At 31.3% G+C, this 16,588-nt stretch overlaps 1 protein-coding gene across 1 annotated transcript; it reads right to left on the reverse strand.

Annotated features, from left to right (window-relative positions):
- Positions 1–40: 40 nt before the first annotated feature.
- Positions 41–16,241, reverse strand: LOC135953111 (recQ-like DNA helicase Blm). The gene is made up of 8 exons (XM_065502833.1): positions 16,139–16,241; positions 12,825–13,482; positions 6,623–7,138; positions 2,031–2,853; positions 1,768–1,964; positions 1,606–1,696; positions 676–1,533; positions 41–608 (listed from the first exon to the last, which is right to left on the reverse strand). Exons 2-7 carry the CDS (start codon positions 13,329–13,331, stop codon positions 713–715), a joined length of 2,955 nt encoding a protein of 984 aa, XP_065358905.1. The 5' UTR covers positions 13,332–13,482; positions 16,139–16,241; the 3' UTR covers positions 41–608; positions 676–712.
- Positions 16,242–16,588: the final 347 nt, after the last annotated feature.

Below are 16,588 nucleotides of genomic sequence, written 5' to 3' on the forward strand. Positions count from 1 at the left end.
TTATTATATTTTAATGCTGGCAAAAATAAAGGGAAATAGGAAATTCTACACTGTATTGCCATGTCGTTAATTGTTATTTTTTTTTTAAAGTTGCCAATATTATTTGGGAGCTCAATGAGAATAATTTACCGATCGGGAAATGCATAATTTGTTTTTATTTATTTACATGTAGTTCATAATTCACAATCGAGCCAGATGATTATTAATACAGATGATTATGTCTGAATTTATTGATTTTACATTTAATGTGGGATGTAAAACATTAGGTTTCTCTTGAAAAAAGTCATTTTTTTTTTTTCTAAATTATCACTTATATTAAATTTAAAGTGATAATTTCTTTTCTTTCAATTTCGTAATAATATTCATTTTACATTTAATGTACGGGGTAAACAAATTGGTTTCACAATTTCATGATTTTCCTCTATCGAGCTATTCTTTAAGACTATTTTTTATAAAGAAATATACTTAATGAAAATGATAAAAGTTACAAACTAAAGAAATATCGGTAAAAAACAATAATAAAAAAACAGTTTTAATGTTGAAATAAAAATGTTAAAAAATGCTATATGAGCTGGGTAAATGCATCAATTGAAAACCGTCACTTGCACCTTAAATATTTACAAATAATATAAGTTAAATACATTTTATTCAGTTGAAATCAACAACATTACTTACCAGTTATCTTGGCTAACCATGAGCTTCCTTCACTGATCTACCCTGTCCACCACGTTTCTGACGTTCCAGCACCTTTCCAGGACGATGAAGCAGCCGCACCACTTGATTTACCATATTTCGTAGCACTTCCACCACTGCCTTGTGAAGAAGCTGTTCTACCCCAATCTTCACCATCATTGTCGTCACTATCGTCGCTACTATCCGCACGTAAGCGTTTCAGCGTCGATGATGTTGCCGCAGATGTTTTCTCTTTCTCTGCTTCTTCGATTTCCTCCAGATCCATTAGTAGACAAAATTTATGAGTCCCATAATTTCTAGTAATCTTTAATAATTCTTTACCATATTTATCAAAATTCGCTTTTGTAACATGAGGTATTGAACACATCGCCGTTTCAGTTTCGGGCAGTTGTTCTGCCATTGTCTTTATGGCCTGTATATTCATAATACTGGCCATGGTAACATTACGAGCAGTAGCAATTGTACGACAAAGATCCAGAAGATCGGAGTAACAGCGTTCGTAGATCTCTTTGAGTTGTTGGCTGATTTTCGAGGATGGTTTGGTTCCACTCTCATTACTAAGAAAAAGCGCTTGGGCTTTTCCGTCTTTGCGCGTCAAGGCGAATTCCATGCTGATTTTCTCTTTCATGATTATTTCAACTTTAGCTCCTAAATAGATATACGCCTGTGGTATATCATTGTCAAATATAAGATCTTCACGTAAATATTCTTGTGTTACCATTGTGCGTAACAGTCTTTGAATATCAGCCTTATCCCAATCTTTAAGCATACCATGGTAGGTTGTTTTATTGTGACCATTATCGATGATTTTTTTTATATTTGAGCCTTTAAGTACATCAGCTGAAATTGCAATATTTTATTAAAATTAATTGTTTATTGAAAATGCGTTTATTTATCATGCAAATGTATTACCAATGTGCTGTAGAGTGAATCGAGAACGTTCACTACATATATTCTTTACACAGCGAACAACTTTACGACATTGTTCTAAAGCATCGATTTTCTGTTTAAAAAATTAATTTGATTTGGTAATTGTAGTTGAAAAACATAGCTCTTAACATAATACAATTTTACCTGATAACGTTTCTGTTTCAAGCAATTATCACATGCAGTTTCTTTAATTTTCAAGCATTCATCTCTGGTAAAATGTTCGCCGAAGTAATCCAACTGCAGTGCTCGACGACAATCAATAACATTTTCACAATATCCCACAATGCGATTTAAATTTTCTAAATGGGTCCTTTTAACGTCATATGATACAGATTTGTCCACTATTGGAATAAAAATTAATAAATCACAAAATTAATTATAAATTAAATAAAATATTTTCAACTTACTGTCCATAATTTTGCGATAGCGTACCACATCACTATAGTTATAGTACAAAACACAATGGGCTAATTCACCATCACGACCAGCGCGACCAGCCTCTTGATAATAACCCTCTATTGACTTGGGCATGGAGTAATGCAAAACAAAACGTACATCGGGCTTATCTATACCCATACCAAATGCTATTGTAGCACATATGACTCGCACCTTGTTTGTAATCCAATCTCTTTGCCGGGATTCTCGTACACTATCACTCAAACCGGCATGATAAGCACATGCTCGTACACCCAACGAACAGATATTTTTCGCCACATCATCACATTCCTTACGTGACAGACAATATATAATACCACTGTCCGTTGAGGGCCGCGAACTTAAAAACATTCGAATATCATTCATAGTGGCGGCGCCTTTTTTCGGCAATACTGTGTATTTGAGATTGGTACGATTAAAACTAGATAGAAACCATTTTGGTTTGGTTAAGTTCAACTGTTTTAATATGTCCAGTCTTACACGAGGTGTGGCAGTGGCTGTCAGAGCCATTGTGTTGACCTTGGGAAAACGTTTTCTCAATATACCCAAACGTTTATAATCGGGACGAAAATCGTGACCCCATTGTGATACACAATGGGCTTCGTCAATTACAAAACGACTAATCGAGTTATTGTTATATAGAGTGTCTAGGAGATCTTGAAATTTAGTCGAATTGAATATCTTTTCAGGAGTAACATATAAAATTTTAATGCGAGGCGGTGTAGTCTCTAAATCACAATATATTGCACGTTGTTCTTGAAAAGATTGATCACCTGAAAAGTTTTTGGCATTGATCTATAAAAAAATTAAACATAAGTAGTATAAATAAAAACAAATAAAATTGATATATTCGGCTGTGCCAAATCTTATATACTCTTCATATAATATTTAAAATAAATGTTTAAAACAATTTTTTGTTGAAAAAATATTATTATGTGAGGTTGCAAAAATCAAAAAAAATTCATGTGATCCTAAAAAATATTGAATAAACCTATTTTACAAGAAATTCCAACGATTTCAAATATGCTACTATTACTACAGTCAGATTTTTAGTTTAGATTAGATATAGCCCTTCAAAGCTCATTTTCAGTGTTCAAAAACACAGACTATTTTTAGGTAATTTGGTCCGCTTTCAGATACAGTATCTCGAAAACTAGGTTACGGATCGCCATCTAGCCGCCCATTATTTGCTGGAGGTAAAATTGTAAAAAAATTATTTTTTTCAAAAATGTATGCATGCATTTTTGGTCAATTTGTGACTACTATAACCGTGAAAACCCATTACGGATTGTGATCAATATTTTACAAAAAATTAAAAAAAAAATTTATCTTTTCTGGATCATAAAATCATAAAAGGCTTTAAAAAGAAACATAAACAAAAAAGTGAAAAAAAATTAATTTGATTTCTCAACAAATTTCAACTTTGCTAACCCATAAGTATCCGTAGAACCCTATTCAAACACTTATTTCATAGGCTGATCAATTACCTATAATATGCCTTTTTTTTTTGTTTATCTCATTTGGTTCAAAAGTTATGAATTCTGCAACGAAAAAAACTCAAATGGCGCCACTGTGCATCGTTGAAAATGTCTTTCAAATGTCTATAATTATACCCTTCACCTTCGTGAGAAGGGTATATGGGCAAGTCCCAGAAACAGTCTACCAACAAAAAAAATTTTAAATGAATCAAACTTGGAATTCTTAATTGTAATATAAGACTAGATATGTATATTATATTTTATATATATGGGGCATTTCATGTCAAGTGAACCAACTTTTGAAATCGATGTCTTCCGATCGGGATGAAATTTGCACCAAGGTTAGCTCTATTGGATAGTAACTCAGACACAATTTTTCAACAACATCGGTCGAGAACTCTCTGAGTTATAGGGGGTAAAATTTTGACAATTTGGTCAAACAGGGGTTTTTTCTTATCCATGTAACTTATTACCTATTGTTCTTAGCAAAATGTGTCCCAAATAGTATAGATAGCTATTTCTATACGAGTGCAAAATCAAAATTGGAAAAAAATTTTGATTTTGCAAAAAAAAATTAAAAAATTGTATGTCTTGCGTTACAAAATATTTATTTTGATAGATATCCCACTCGCATCCCACTAAGGGACTAAAAATATCTTAAAGGAATGGACCTAAGCTTTCTTTTGACTACAAAAAAAATTTTAAAAAAAGGGCCCATTTGGAAAAAAAATCGTATTTGCAAAAAAAAGTCAAAAATTGTAAGTCTTGAGTTAAAAAATATTTATTTTGATAGATATCCCACTCGCATCCCACTAAGCGACCAAAAGGGTCTTCAAGGATAATATCTAAGCTTTTGTTTGACCTAAAAAAAAAGATTAAAAAAGGGTCCATTTTGAAAAAAAAAAGTCAACAAAGTTTTTGATTTTGCAAAAAAAGTCAAAAATTTTATGTTTTGAGTTACAAAATATTTATTTTGATAGATATCCCACTCGCATCCCACTAAGCGACCAAGTAGGTGTTCAAGGAAAATATCTAAACTTTATTTTAAGAAAAAAAAAAAAAAAAAAAAAAAAAGGACGCATTTTAAAAAAAAGTCAAAAAAGTTTTTGATTTCGGAAAAAAAATATTAAAAATTTTTTATTTTTTTTTAAATATTTTTTTTCGAAAGATCGAAGAAATAGCTATCTATACTATTTGGGACACATTTTGCTAAGAACAATAGGTAATAAGTTACATGGATAAGAAAAAACCCCTGTTTGACCAAATTGTCAAAATTTTACCCCCTATAACTCAGAGAGTTCTCGACCGATGTTGTTGAAAAATTGTGTCTGAGTTACTATCCAATAGAGCTAACCTTGGTGCAAATTTCATCCCGATCGGAAGACATCGATTTCAAAAGTTGGTTCACTTGACATGAAATGCCCCATATACAAAATTTATTTCGATGGTCATTCATACAAAAATGATTACCAAATCCAACACTAGCTCAGATATCTTAATATTTAACAAAAAAAATTTTAATTTTTTAATGTGTTTTTATCATTACTTAAATGTTAACAAGATGGTTCGATTGACAGTTATATTTTTGACCATTCAATTTAAATACAAATTAATTTTGAGTAATTTCACTTTGAATGGAATTTTTCGAAACTTCTCACGGAAAAGGAGATAATTTTCTAGCATCTGGATAATTTGTAACGAGCGTCGCGTAACGTGCCTCACAAAATGTTCTCGGCTTTTTATGAAAATGGCAAATGTTTTTTCATGCAAATAAGTTATATTAGAATTCTCTTTCATTCTTTCTTTTAGGAATAAGATTTTATGTGCATTATTATGCCAAATTCGCTAAAATTAGGAATAAAAACTTCAACTTTTAATGTTACTTCCACTTTTTGTAACGTGCGTCACAAAATTTTGCGATCAATTATTTCGCAAGAAATGTCAATTAAAAGGAATTGCATTTGGAATTGCACTTATATCTCACTATAGCGTATAGTATACGTTGGAAGTATCTTATTTGAAAAACCCAAAAAATTTTCATATTTAAACGTGTACGAATGAAATATTCGTCACGCAGGATTTGCCCATATATAAGTTTGTCATTCCGTTTGTAATTTCTACATTTTTCATTTCCGATCCTTAAAGTATATATATTATATATATATTCTGGATCCTTACAGATAGCGGAGTCGATTAAGCCATGTCCGTCTGTCTGTTGAAATCAACTTTCCGAAGCCCCCAAATACCTATTATAGACAATATTGAAAAAACGAAAAAAAAAAAAAAAAAATAAAACTTAAAAAAAAAAATTTCCAAAAATGAACAAACATCTATGGAAAAAAAAATAAGTTTTGTTTACCTATGAATATTTAAAATTTTTATTTTGAAGTATAATTTGGTGAAGGGTTTATAAGATTCTGTAGAGCCGAATATAGCTATCTTACTAGTTGTTCTTGCTCTTAGCTACTTTTAATGGAATTTTCTCTTTGGTACTTGTTTTTCACATGTTTACATCATGACTGCATCATGTTTACATCATGATCTTATAAAATCTTTCTAACAAAACAATTTCTATCATAGTTAAGAAGTAATGCCCGTAATTTCAACAAATATATATTATCTACGGTTTAAATTACTAATCGACAAAACCTATTTGGCGCACTAAATGTAAATAAGAAAAAAAATTCACATCGTGGATATATGGTCGCAAATGAAAACTCATGGTGAAGGGTATCTTCTTATATACATATATAAATAGGCCACACGTTTTTATGTGGTACACTTTTAAGTATGTTATTGTCCACCAATATTGATGAAACATATATGGTTTAAAAGGTGCACAATATAATTCTTTTTTTAAAATTCTTTCCATAAAAGTGGTAAAAAAACATTTTAAATTTGCTTGAAAAACAACAACAACATGTTTATGTACATCTAAATACACGTATACTCAAAAGTAACTGTATAATTTCGTTATTAGTGGTCGAATTTTGACCACCAGGCGATCCTAGTAATAAATAAATTTACGTAAAATTACTTTTGTAATAAGTTTATAAATAAAATGTAGTAATAATTATCCCACTTACATTCAGCGAAGCCAATTTATTCACTTGATCGCAAATAAGTGATTTTAGAGGACTTATAACAATTGTAACACCTTCTGTCAATATGGAGGGCAATTGATAGCACAACGATTTGCCACCGCCAGTTGGCATCAGCACAAAACAATCATGTCCCAAGAGAGCAGCATTTATCACCTGCAGTTGATTAGGACGAAAACTTTTGAGTCCAAAATTAAACCGTAAAGCTTGCATCATACTTTCGGAATGCGGATAATTGAGGCCATCGAATTCGCCGGTTATGCCATCATTGTGAACATTCGAATGAAAGTTACCAGCTATTTTTTGAGCAGATTTTGTTAAATTTGGCCGTTTATCGGTTTTTGATGTGGGTGTTTTTAGCAAATCATTCGCTAAAGATGAACGGTGACTACTAGTACTGGGTCGATTATCGTCATCATCATCAATAGATACATTGCTTGTAGCGGTGGTAGTGTAATTGTAATTATAATTGGCCAATTCAAATTGTACGGGATCATAAATCTAAAAAAGAGAGTTAAAAAATCGAATTTTTATTTTGAAGAAATAACTATATGTATGTTAAAAACACTTGTCCAATTCACAACCTAGTTGTATGTTGTACGTTGTATGTTACAAATATTGTGGTTGTGAACACAAATTTCGCCAAGTCGTAAGTTTACCCTGCCAAGCCTTGTTCAATTCACAACTGAATTGAACAACTATATTCGGCTGTGTCGACTTTTAAAAGGGAACTTTCCAAATATGTATGTATATGTAGAGTAACATCGGGTATTGTGGACTATGCGTCTAATGTGGACCAGTGTCATTTTTCAGAAACTATTGAAGGTATGATAAAACTGATTTGTCGTACATTTTACAATTTGTTTGAAACGACAATTGCACATTTGCTTTCATGAGTAATTGATATGTTGGCTTTTAATTCCTGTATTGAAATTAATGCGCGTGCTCAACATTTTTTTCGGCTCAAGTAAGAAACAAAATTTGCTACAGTTACTTGGAAGAATTTAATGTTTGGTTGTTTTATATAGTTAAAGTGGACACGTAGTTTTGCATATATTTGGTAAGAATTTAAGCACATCATCATCATCAAGTCGATTTCTTTAGACCCCTTTTACGCTCACATTATACATTCAATTTCGGCAAGATATATACCATTTTAAAGGGATTTATTCACAGAAGTGCAGAATATATATTTTATTAAAATCGGTTCAGTTTTTTAGGAGTTATAAGCGTTTAAAGATGTTACTAACACATATGCAAAAACGTGTACATGTGAACCTTAAGCTAAAAAGTAAACAAAGCAATGCATGTTTGTCCAATTTGTTATTGTAAATAAATAAGAGAAACAATTAAACAGTATTGATTTCGCTCTGTTTTAAGTGAGAGTTGTTATAGCAAACAAAGAAGAAGACCTTAGTAATTTAAAGTCGCCTTAAAAAAAATATTTTGAAGGTGTTTTTTGTATTTTCTAACTATCAAAGGTTTATAAAACAAAATTTCCATTCAAAATTTGTTTTATAAACCTTTGACAAATTTAAAAACTGTTTATGCATATGGGGTTAAATATGTAATTGTACATACAAGCAAATAGTTATTTTATAATATGTGCAGAACTATATTTAATTGTGACGGTTTTCAAACTTTATACGAATCAATTACTTCTCACTCGCGAATTAATTTCTTATTACTGTGCGGAGTTTAGCTGAATATAGACGGAATTAGATTAGAGGGCATAGCACCCAAAATAGGAGGGGTCGGAAAAGGATAATTAAATACAAAGTAATAATTGCAAGGTTCTTCAAACTTTGTCCGCATAGCTCTCTTACCATTTTACACAGATTGGCTGAAAATGGTCGGGATTGCATTAGTGGTTGTGGCACAAAGTAAATAATTAATTTTGAATATCTGGAGAACTATTTATAATTCTAAAAGAATTTAAACTCTTTATCAATCAATTTATTCATTCTACGGAGGTTAGCTAAAAACGAATTTATTCCCCGTTCCCTGTTCGAAGTTTAGCTAAGCTTGATATTTACATAAAAGGTTTAAAAATCGGTGCGATCAGAGCAGTGGAGTGGTATCTCCCATACAAAATTAGTTAGTTAGTGAACTGTAATTGAGAGATTCTTATTTTCGTATTTCCATTCATATTTTTTTTAATTTTACTAGGTTAGGGGTAGCGAAGTGCACCGGGTTATGCTAGTTTAGATTATTAGGTAAAAATAATTTTTTACCACTGTAACCAAAGTTCATGTAATGTGGACCACTTAAATTACTTGATTATGTACTACTGGTCCATATTACCCGACAATAACTATGTACTTTGTAAGCAATCTATCTAAGCCAAGAATGCGACTTTTTAGTTTGTATGTATTAATATATTGAAATTAAATTTTTTAAGCATTCATGATTAGCTGGTTCATGAATTTTATGTATTAAATACTAGTCGACATTACCCTCATATAGTGGTCCATATTACCCTCCAATTTTTTAATGCTGGTTTTTGGGTTCCTAACAATATTTTCACATAAATTTTTTACCCTTGACGGAAAAAATGTTCAACTGCAAAAACAATTAGAGAATACATTAGCTAATTTATTGCGTCACAACTTTTTTAATAACCATATACATATATTGTGGCCAAAATTTAGAAAAAACAAAACGGTAGTCCACATTACCCGAAGTTACTCTATATTTGCGTGACTATATTGAGCTAAATAAAAAATATGTTCTTTTTAAAACAAATATTCAATGTATAAAAACTGAAAGAAGCTATTTTTTCCGTTTTTCCCCTTTTTATTCCTTTGTGGTCCAAGTTTTGAAAAAAGATATTTCCTATTGATGCTTCCAAGTAAGGATCTTTCTATTTCAATCAAAGCGGTTCGGCCATTCAGTCTTGATTGTTTAAGAACTAAAGGTACCAATTTTACCGGTTTGCCCCCTGTTTATCCATTTCTGTTCCAAATTTCAATAAAATTGTTTCAGCCATTTAGGCGTGATTGCAGAACAAATAAACAAACAAACATACAAAGCCATATAAAAATCTCCGAAACGACTAAACCGATTTTTACATTGCATACCGCTAGGTCATTAGGGTGTCCCTATACAGAATTTGTTTTTGCATTTTTTTTTTGCCAAGAGCTTTTTTTGCATTTTTTTATTTGGCATTAAAAAATACTTATAACCCAAAATTTTCATCAATCGGCCCTCACCCACTCATTTTTTAGCCAAGATTTTAGTATTTTTTATGAGCAATATCCAAATATCAATATTTACCTATTTTTATGAAATTTATTATATATGTACATATTATTTGGTAGGTACTAGGATGTCCCCATTTGTTTTAATATTTTTCGCCAACTCAGCAACATATCAGAAACATATTTTGCCGGGATTTAACCAATGATTGTATTTCTCACTAAATGAATTTTGTATGACCCTTTTCACACTAGGCAATTTAGTTGTGCAAGTCTCTTGTGTTTGTAGATGCCAGAGGTAATGTCGTGTTAAGGAGAAGAAAATTTTACATGCTGTTTTGTTGTAGGGCAAGAGACTTGCGCAACTAAATTGCCTAGTGTGAAAGGGGTCTAAGCATTTCCATACTTTTCAGTCAAATCACATGTGCATTCCTCAAAATTTTTCATATAAGTATGACAATACTTTAAATTTTATAAGAAAAAGCAACCGCGTACATAACTTTTTTTGTAAATTTTAACTTTGTAAAAGAAAAAGTGACATTAATATAAAACTAGCATAACCCGGTGCACTTCGCTACCCCTAACCTAGTAAAATTAAAAAAAATACAAGTAAGAAAGTATGGTCGGTCAAGCCCGACCATATAATACCCTACACCAAGTAAATGAGTAAAAATATTTTTCTTTTAAAATATCAATAATTTATATTCATGAGTGATTTTCGGATGTGGTCCTTATATGGGAGCTATGACCAATTATGGACCGATCACCTTGAAATTAGGTCGTGTGATTTATGTCTATATTAAATTTAACTATGTTGAATTTTGTGTGTATACCAACATTTTTAAGCGATTTAAGCACGTTAAAGTGATTTTCGGAAGCGGGTCTATATGGGAGCTATGACTAATTATGGACCGATCGTAACAAAATTTGGTGACATTAATTTTGTATATATAAAACTTATTTGGAGCGAAATTTGTGTAGATACATTAATAAATTAAACATTTATGACCGATAAAGTCCAATTTCGAGGGGACTTTGTATGGGGGCTAGGTGAAATAATGGACCGATTTCAGCCAGTTTCAATAGGCTTGGTCCTTGGGCCGAAAAAGTAATATGTACCAAATTTTATCGAAATATCTTCAAAATTGCGACCTGTACTCTGCGCACAAGGTTTACATGGACAGCCAGCCAGCCAGCCAGCCAACCAGACGGACGGACGGACGGACATCGTTTAATCGACTCAGAAAGTGATTCTAAGTCTATCGGTATACTTTAAGGTGGGTGTTAGACTAATATTTTTGGGCGTTACAAACATCTGCACAAACGCATAATACCCTCCCCACTATGGTGGTGTAGGGTATAATGAATGGAAATACGAAAATAAGAATATCTCAATTACAGTTCACTAACTAACTAATTTTGTATGGCAGATACCACTCCACTGCTCTGATCGCACCGATTTTTAAACCTTTTATGTAAATATCAAGCTTAGCTAAACTTCGAACAGGGAACAGGGAATAAATTCGTTTTTAGCTAACCTCCGTAGAATGAATAAATTGATTGATAAAGAGTTTAAATTCTTTTAGAATTATAAATAGTTCTCCAGATATTCAAAATTAATTATTTACTTTGTGCCACAACCACTAATGCAATCCCGACCATTTTCAGCCAATCTGTGTAAAATGGTAAGAGAGCTATGCGGACAAAGTTTGAAGAACCTTGCAATTATTACTTTGTATTTAATTATCCTTTTCCGACCCCTCCTATTTTGGGTGTTATGCCCTCTAATCTAATTCCGTCTATATTCAGCTAAACTCCGCACAGTAATAAGAAATTAATTCGCGAGTGAGCAGTAATTGATTCGTATAAAGTTTGAAAACCGTCACAATTATATATAGTTCTGCACATATTATAAAATAACTATTTGCTTGTATGTACAATTACATATTTAACGCCATATGCATAAACAGTTTTTAAATTTGTCAAAGGTTTATAAAACAAATTTTGAATGGAAATTTTGTTTTATAAACCTTTGATAGTTAGAAAATACAAAAAACACCTTCAAAATATATTTTTTAATGCGACTTTAAATTACTAAGGTCTTCTTCTTTGTTTGCTATAACAACTCTCACTTAAAACAGAGCGAAATCAATACTGTTTAATTGTTTCTCTTATTTATTTACAACAACAAATTGGACAAACATGCATTGCTTTGTTTACTTTTTAGCTTAAGGTTCACATGTACACGTTTTTGCATATGTGTTAGTAACATCTTTAAACGCTTATAACTCCTTAAAAAACTGAACCGATTTCAATAAAATATATATTCTGCACTTCTGTGAATAAATCCCTTTAAAATGGTATATATCTTGCCGAAATTGAATGTATAATGTGAGCGTAAAAGGGGTCTAAAGAAATCGACTTGCCTATTAATATTATGATTATGATGTATATTAAAAATTATATTGATGCTAATAAAGCAAATCAAAACAAGGAGCTGCTGTTCTGAATTGTTTATTTTATTTTTCATCTGTTTTTTGCTTTGGCACTCACCAACGATGCTCAGTTAAACCGAAATTATATAGTAAATAAACAATAAAGCTGGCCACACACGGGTGGTAGTTTGGTTTGTTCGTGTTCGACTTCTTAATGGGGCTGTGCGCGCTCAAAATCACAAGTAATTGACAATTTTCAATCACAAATCAGGCGAACAAATCATTCCGTGTGTGGCTTGCTTAAGTGAGAAACACAATTTTTAGTTTAATTTAGGTTTAAACGAAGAATGTACATATTTTATCTTTATCCCAGAAACTAGCTCTTCGTTATTTTTTATTTAACAACCAAAATATTCACTAGAAATAAGTTAATGGCAGAACAACGTTGCCGGTTCAGCTAGTTGTTATATGGATTTTGTTTTTAAAAAGTTCAAAAATTCCCCTTTTTGATATAAAGGTCTCATAAATATTTCTTTTTATCAATTATGTACTTACTTGAAATCCATCTTCATCAAGTTGTGGTGTTTGCTTTTCTTCATCAAAATCTTTATAGGCATAACCATTGAATATGGATTTACGACCGTTTAATACATCATCCAATTCGCAGCCATTTGAATTAAAGTTGTAGTTATAAGCGTTATCATCATATATTGTTTGCTTTAAATAAGTTTGTTCGGCATCTTCCGAAGGTTCCTCGTCTTCACATAGATCATACATAGGCTTTACATCTATCAAGTCATCTTCAGGCGCTACGTTACAGTAGTTTCTTCGCACAATTTTGGTCTTTCGCCTCTTGTTCAGTACATTTTTTCCGTATTTCATTTGCCTTTCTTCTTCTTCCATGTCATCGATATCAAAATCGGGTTCGGCATCTAATTGTATTGTGGGTTTATTTGATATCACCGGCACTATATCATCAATATTTATATTTTGTTGCTGTTGTTCAACTTTTTCTAATGTAGTGTTTAGTAGTTCTGTTTTAGCTTTGATTTTTTGCCGCATTATTTTTAATTTTTGAAATATTTCCACTTCAAAGCCTCCAATAGCATTAAAATAATCGACTGGTATCAATAATGTTGCAGTATTTTTCCATTAATTCAGAGGATTTCGATTTGAAAAAATTCAAGCTTGACTTGAGAATATAAACGTTGTCCTTTAAAGAGAAGAATATCAACAAATTAAATATTACAATTTTATTAACCCCCAGTAACACAGTCTGGTTACGATTTAAATAATAGTTATACTGACAGTTTACATAAACAAATAATTTTAACCGACAGTATAACTATTAGTTAAGGCATAACCAGACTTCGTGCTAATGGGGGTAAATGTTATTATTTGTACAATAAATATATATGGGGGGTTCAAACGGTCTGCTATTAGAACTTTTTTGTTTGAAAAACAAACAAAAATTTGTTTAAACTATAATAATATTTTAGGACGTTATGACAATACGACACAATAGCAGACCGTTTGAATACCCCAATAGTATGTACATCAGTGATGTTCCAAAAAATAAAAATGAAGATGTATTGGTGAGAGTGCTACCAAACATAATGTCAAACACTTAAAATAAGAACAAAATAAAGATTGTTTAGATTTAGAAGGAAATCAAAGAATATACATTATACCGCCGAAATACTCTCAAATTTTGTTTTTATTTTTGACTTTGTTTCATCCAATAACCAACCAACAACAATGCTTATTGAATTTCTGAAAAAAATGAGACATTTGTTATGTTCTTTAAAAGAGCAGAACAAATGTGTTTAATTTTTTTAAACAATTGTTTTATGGGATGAACATCACTGATCTACATACGAAAGTATAAACAGTACCTTACTATAAATATGTGTTAGTAAAAAACTTCCTAACTCTAAACATCCCAGCAGTTCTAGGAGACAGTACCGAACTAGTTATTTTACCCATCATTTAGGGTGGGAGCTAGTTACTTCAATAGCCACGTGACTAGCCATTTTAACACGGGCATGTCCTAGGCAGGGGGTCAATTGTCTCTTTTTGATTACAATGGGAATATCTAATAGCTAGTCCAAAGTAGGCAACGCATTGGATTCACATACTGCTTACATAGCGTCAGTTACCTTGCTAGCTTTGTAACTAGTTACTTGATCAGCTACTTGACTAGTTATTTTAACACGTGCATGTCCTAAGCAGGGGGTCAATTGACCCTTTTGATTATAACGTGACTATCGGATAGCTGATCGAAAGTAGTCAACTTCACCATAGGTTACTAAGAGACACTAAAGTGACTATTGACTTCATGCTATGTTACATTTGATATCAGTATACTTAAGCAAAAATAAAAATAAACCGTATGAGAATTATATTAACACAATTTTTAAGAAACCAGTTTGTACGAATTACTTACAAAACGTTTAAAGTGACTACACTCTAGATTACTTAGAGACACTTAAGTGACAATTGTCTTCACGCTAGATTACTTGGGATGCATAAAGTAACCAATTGTCTTCTCTCTGCACTACGAAGTGCACACACGTGTCAAATGACCAAAATACATAAAATGGAGTCAGCCAAGTGATAAGACATTTGTGACAATTACTGTCTTTAAGGGATACATTGACTACTTGCTTAACTGCTGGGATGTGTTAGTAACAAAAATGTACATGTGTTGGTGCCTTGTTATTAGTGTTTATAAAAAAACCGACTTTTTAAAAAACCGGTTTGTCGGTTAACCGAAATTTGGCCTTTTTAAAAAACCGGTTTTTCGGTTAACCGACATCGAAAAAACCGGTTAAACCGGTTAACCGTCATATATATGTAGAAAACATAAAATGCCCAATAAAGTATATACAGCTTTAAGAGCAAAAGAGCTAAGTCCATTTTTTTTTGTAAAAATTTAAAAATTATCATTCAAAATTATTAGTCAAATGGAATTGAGTATAAATATGTTACTAAATATATAATACTTGTTTTAATTATTGGTTTATTCATTAAATTTCAACCAAAAAATATAAATCACTTTTTCAATTAAATATTTGATAATTTGGAAATTTATTATCACCTCTACTTCTGATATGGAACAGAAAATGTTACAAGTCCCAAAAAAGAACCTATAAGATGTAAACGCACTTCCTCTTAGCTGTCATTATAAAAAAAACTCCATTATCAGATTCCATAAATATTTCAAATAATGGATTTTTGAGCGTTTTTTGTCTCTCTTATAATATTTCTGAAAAGCTAACGAAATGATTAATAAATTAAAATTTTAAGAACAAAAGACACTAATGAAGTCAAATTTATTGAAGGAAGGTATGTACATCGAATTCATTTTAACGATTGGTAAGATCATCACTAAGTTTTTAATGAATCATTAGTAAGATTTAGCATAAACTTATAGAATTATGCGGAATTTAATTTTAATTTTTAATAGGTTCATTATGTGATATTAATTCTGAAAAAGTTTTTAAGTAAACTCATCGTCCTCTACTATTCAGAATCATTGTAATTCTTAAAAATATTAATCTAAAGAGGTTTGTATTGTAAATCTGCAGTTTAGATTTCAAATCAGATCAATAATGTGTATACAATGAATATTAGAAATGCACAAAAAAGTGAGATTTATCAATTTAAGTCACAAATTTTAAAAACCGGTTAACCGATTGATAAAAACCGGTTAACCGAAAATCAACATTTTAAATTAACCGGTTCGCAAAAAACCGAGATTTCGAAGAAAAACCGGTTTTTCGGTTAACCGATTTATAAACACTACTTGTTATACTTGGGTACATACTATCATTTTATTCAACTAATATCTATTACAATTAACTTACTTCATTAACTGCCGTTTTAAAGTGATGACTTTGTATTAAATCACGCAAATAATCATTGAGTCCGCTTTCAAAAACGATATTTATATTGGGTTTCTCATTTTTCTTACTGGAGCTCAAATTTTCACATGTTGTAGTTTTGGGTTTTACAACACTTTCTGAGTTTGTTTTTATTTCCTGTTGTGATTCACCATTAAATATGTTCTTTGGGGTTTCCCAACAATTATCTTTTGTTTCAGCTATTTTTTGAGCAGATTTTGTTAAATTTGGCCGTATATCGTTTTTTAATGTTGGTGTTTTTATCAAATCATTCGCTAAAGATGAACGGTAACTACTAGTACTGGGTCGATTATCATCATCATCAATAGATATATTGCTCGAAGCGGTGGTAGAGGAATTGTAATTATAACTGAACGATTTTTTGGAAGCTGCTAGTGCAAAAGCCAATTCAAA

The sequence above is a fragment of the Calliphora vicina genome, chromosome 1 (genome assembly GCF_958450345.1).
Source record: "Calliphora vicina chromosome 1, idCalVici1.1, whole genome shotgun sequence".
NCBI lineage: Eukaryota > Metazoa > Arthropoda > Insecta > Diptera > Calliphoridae > Calliphora > Calliphora vicina.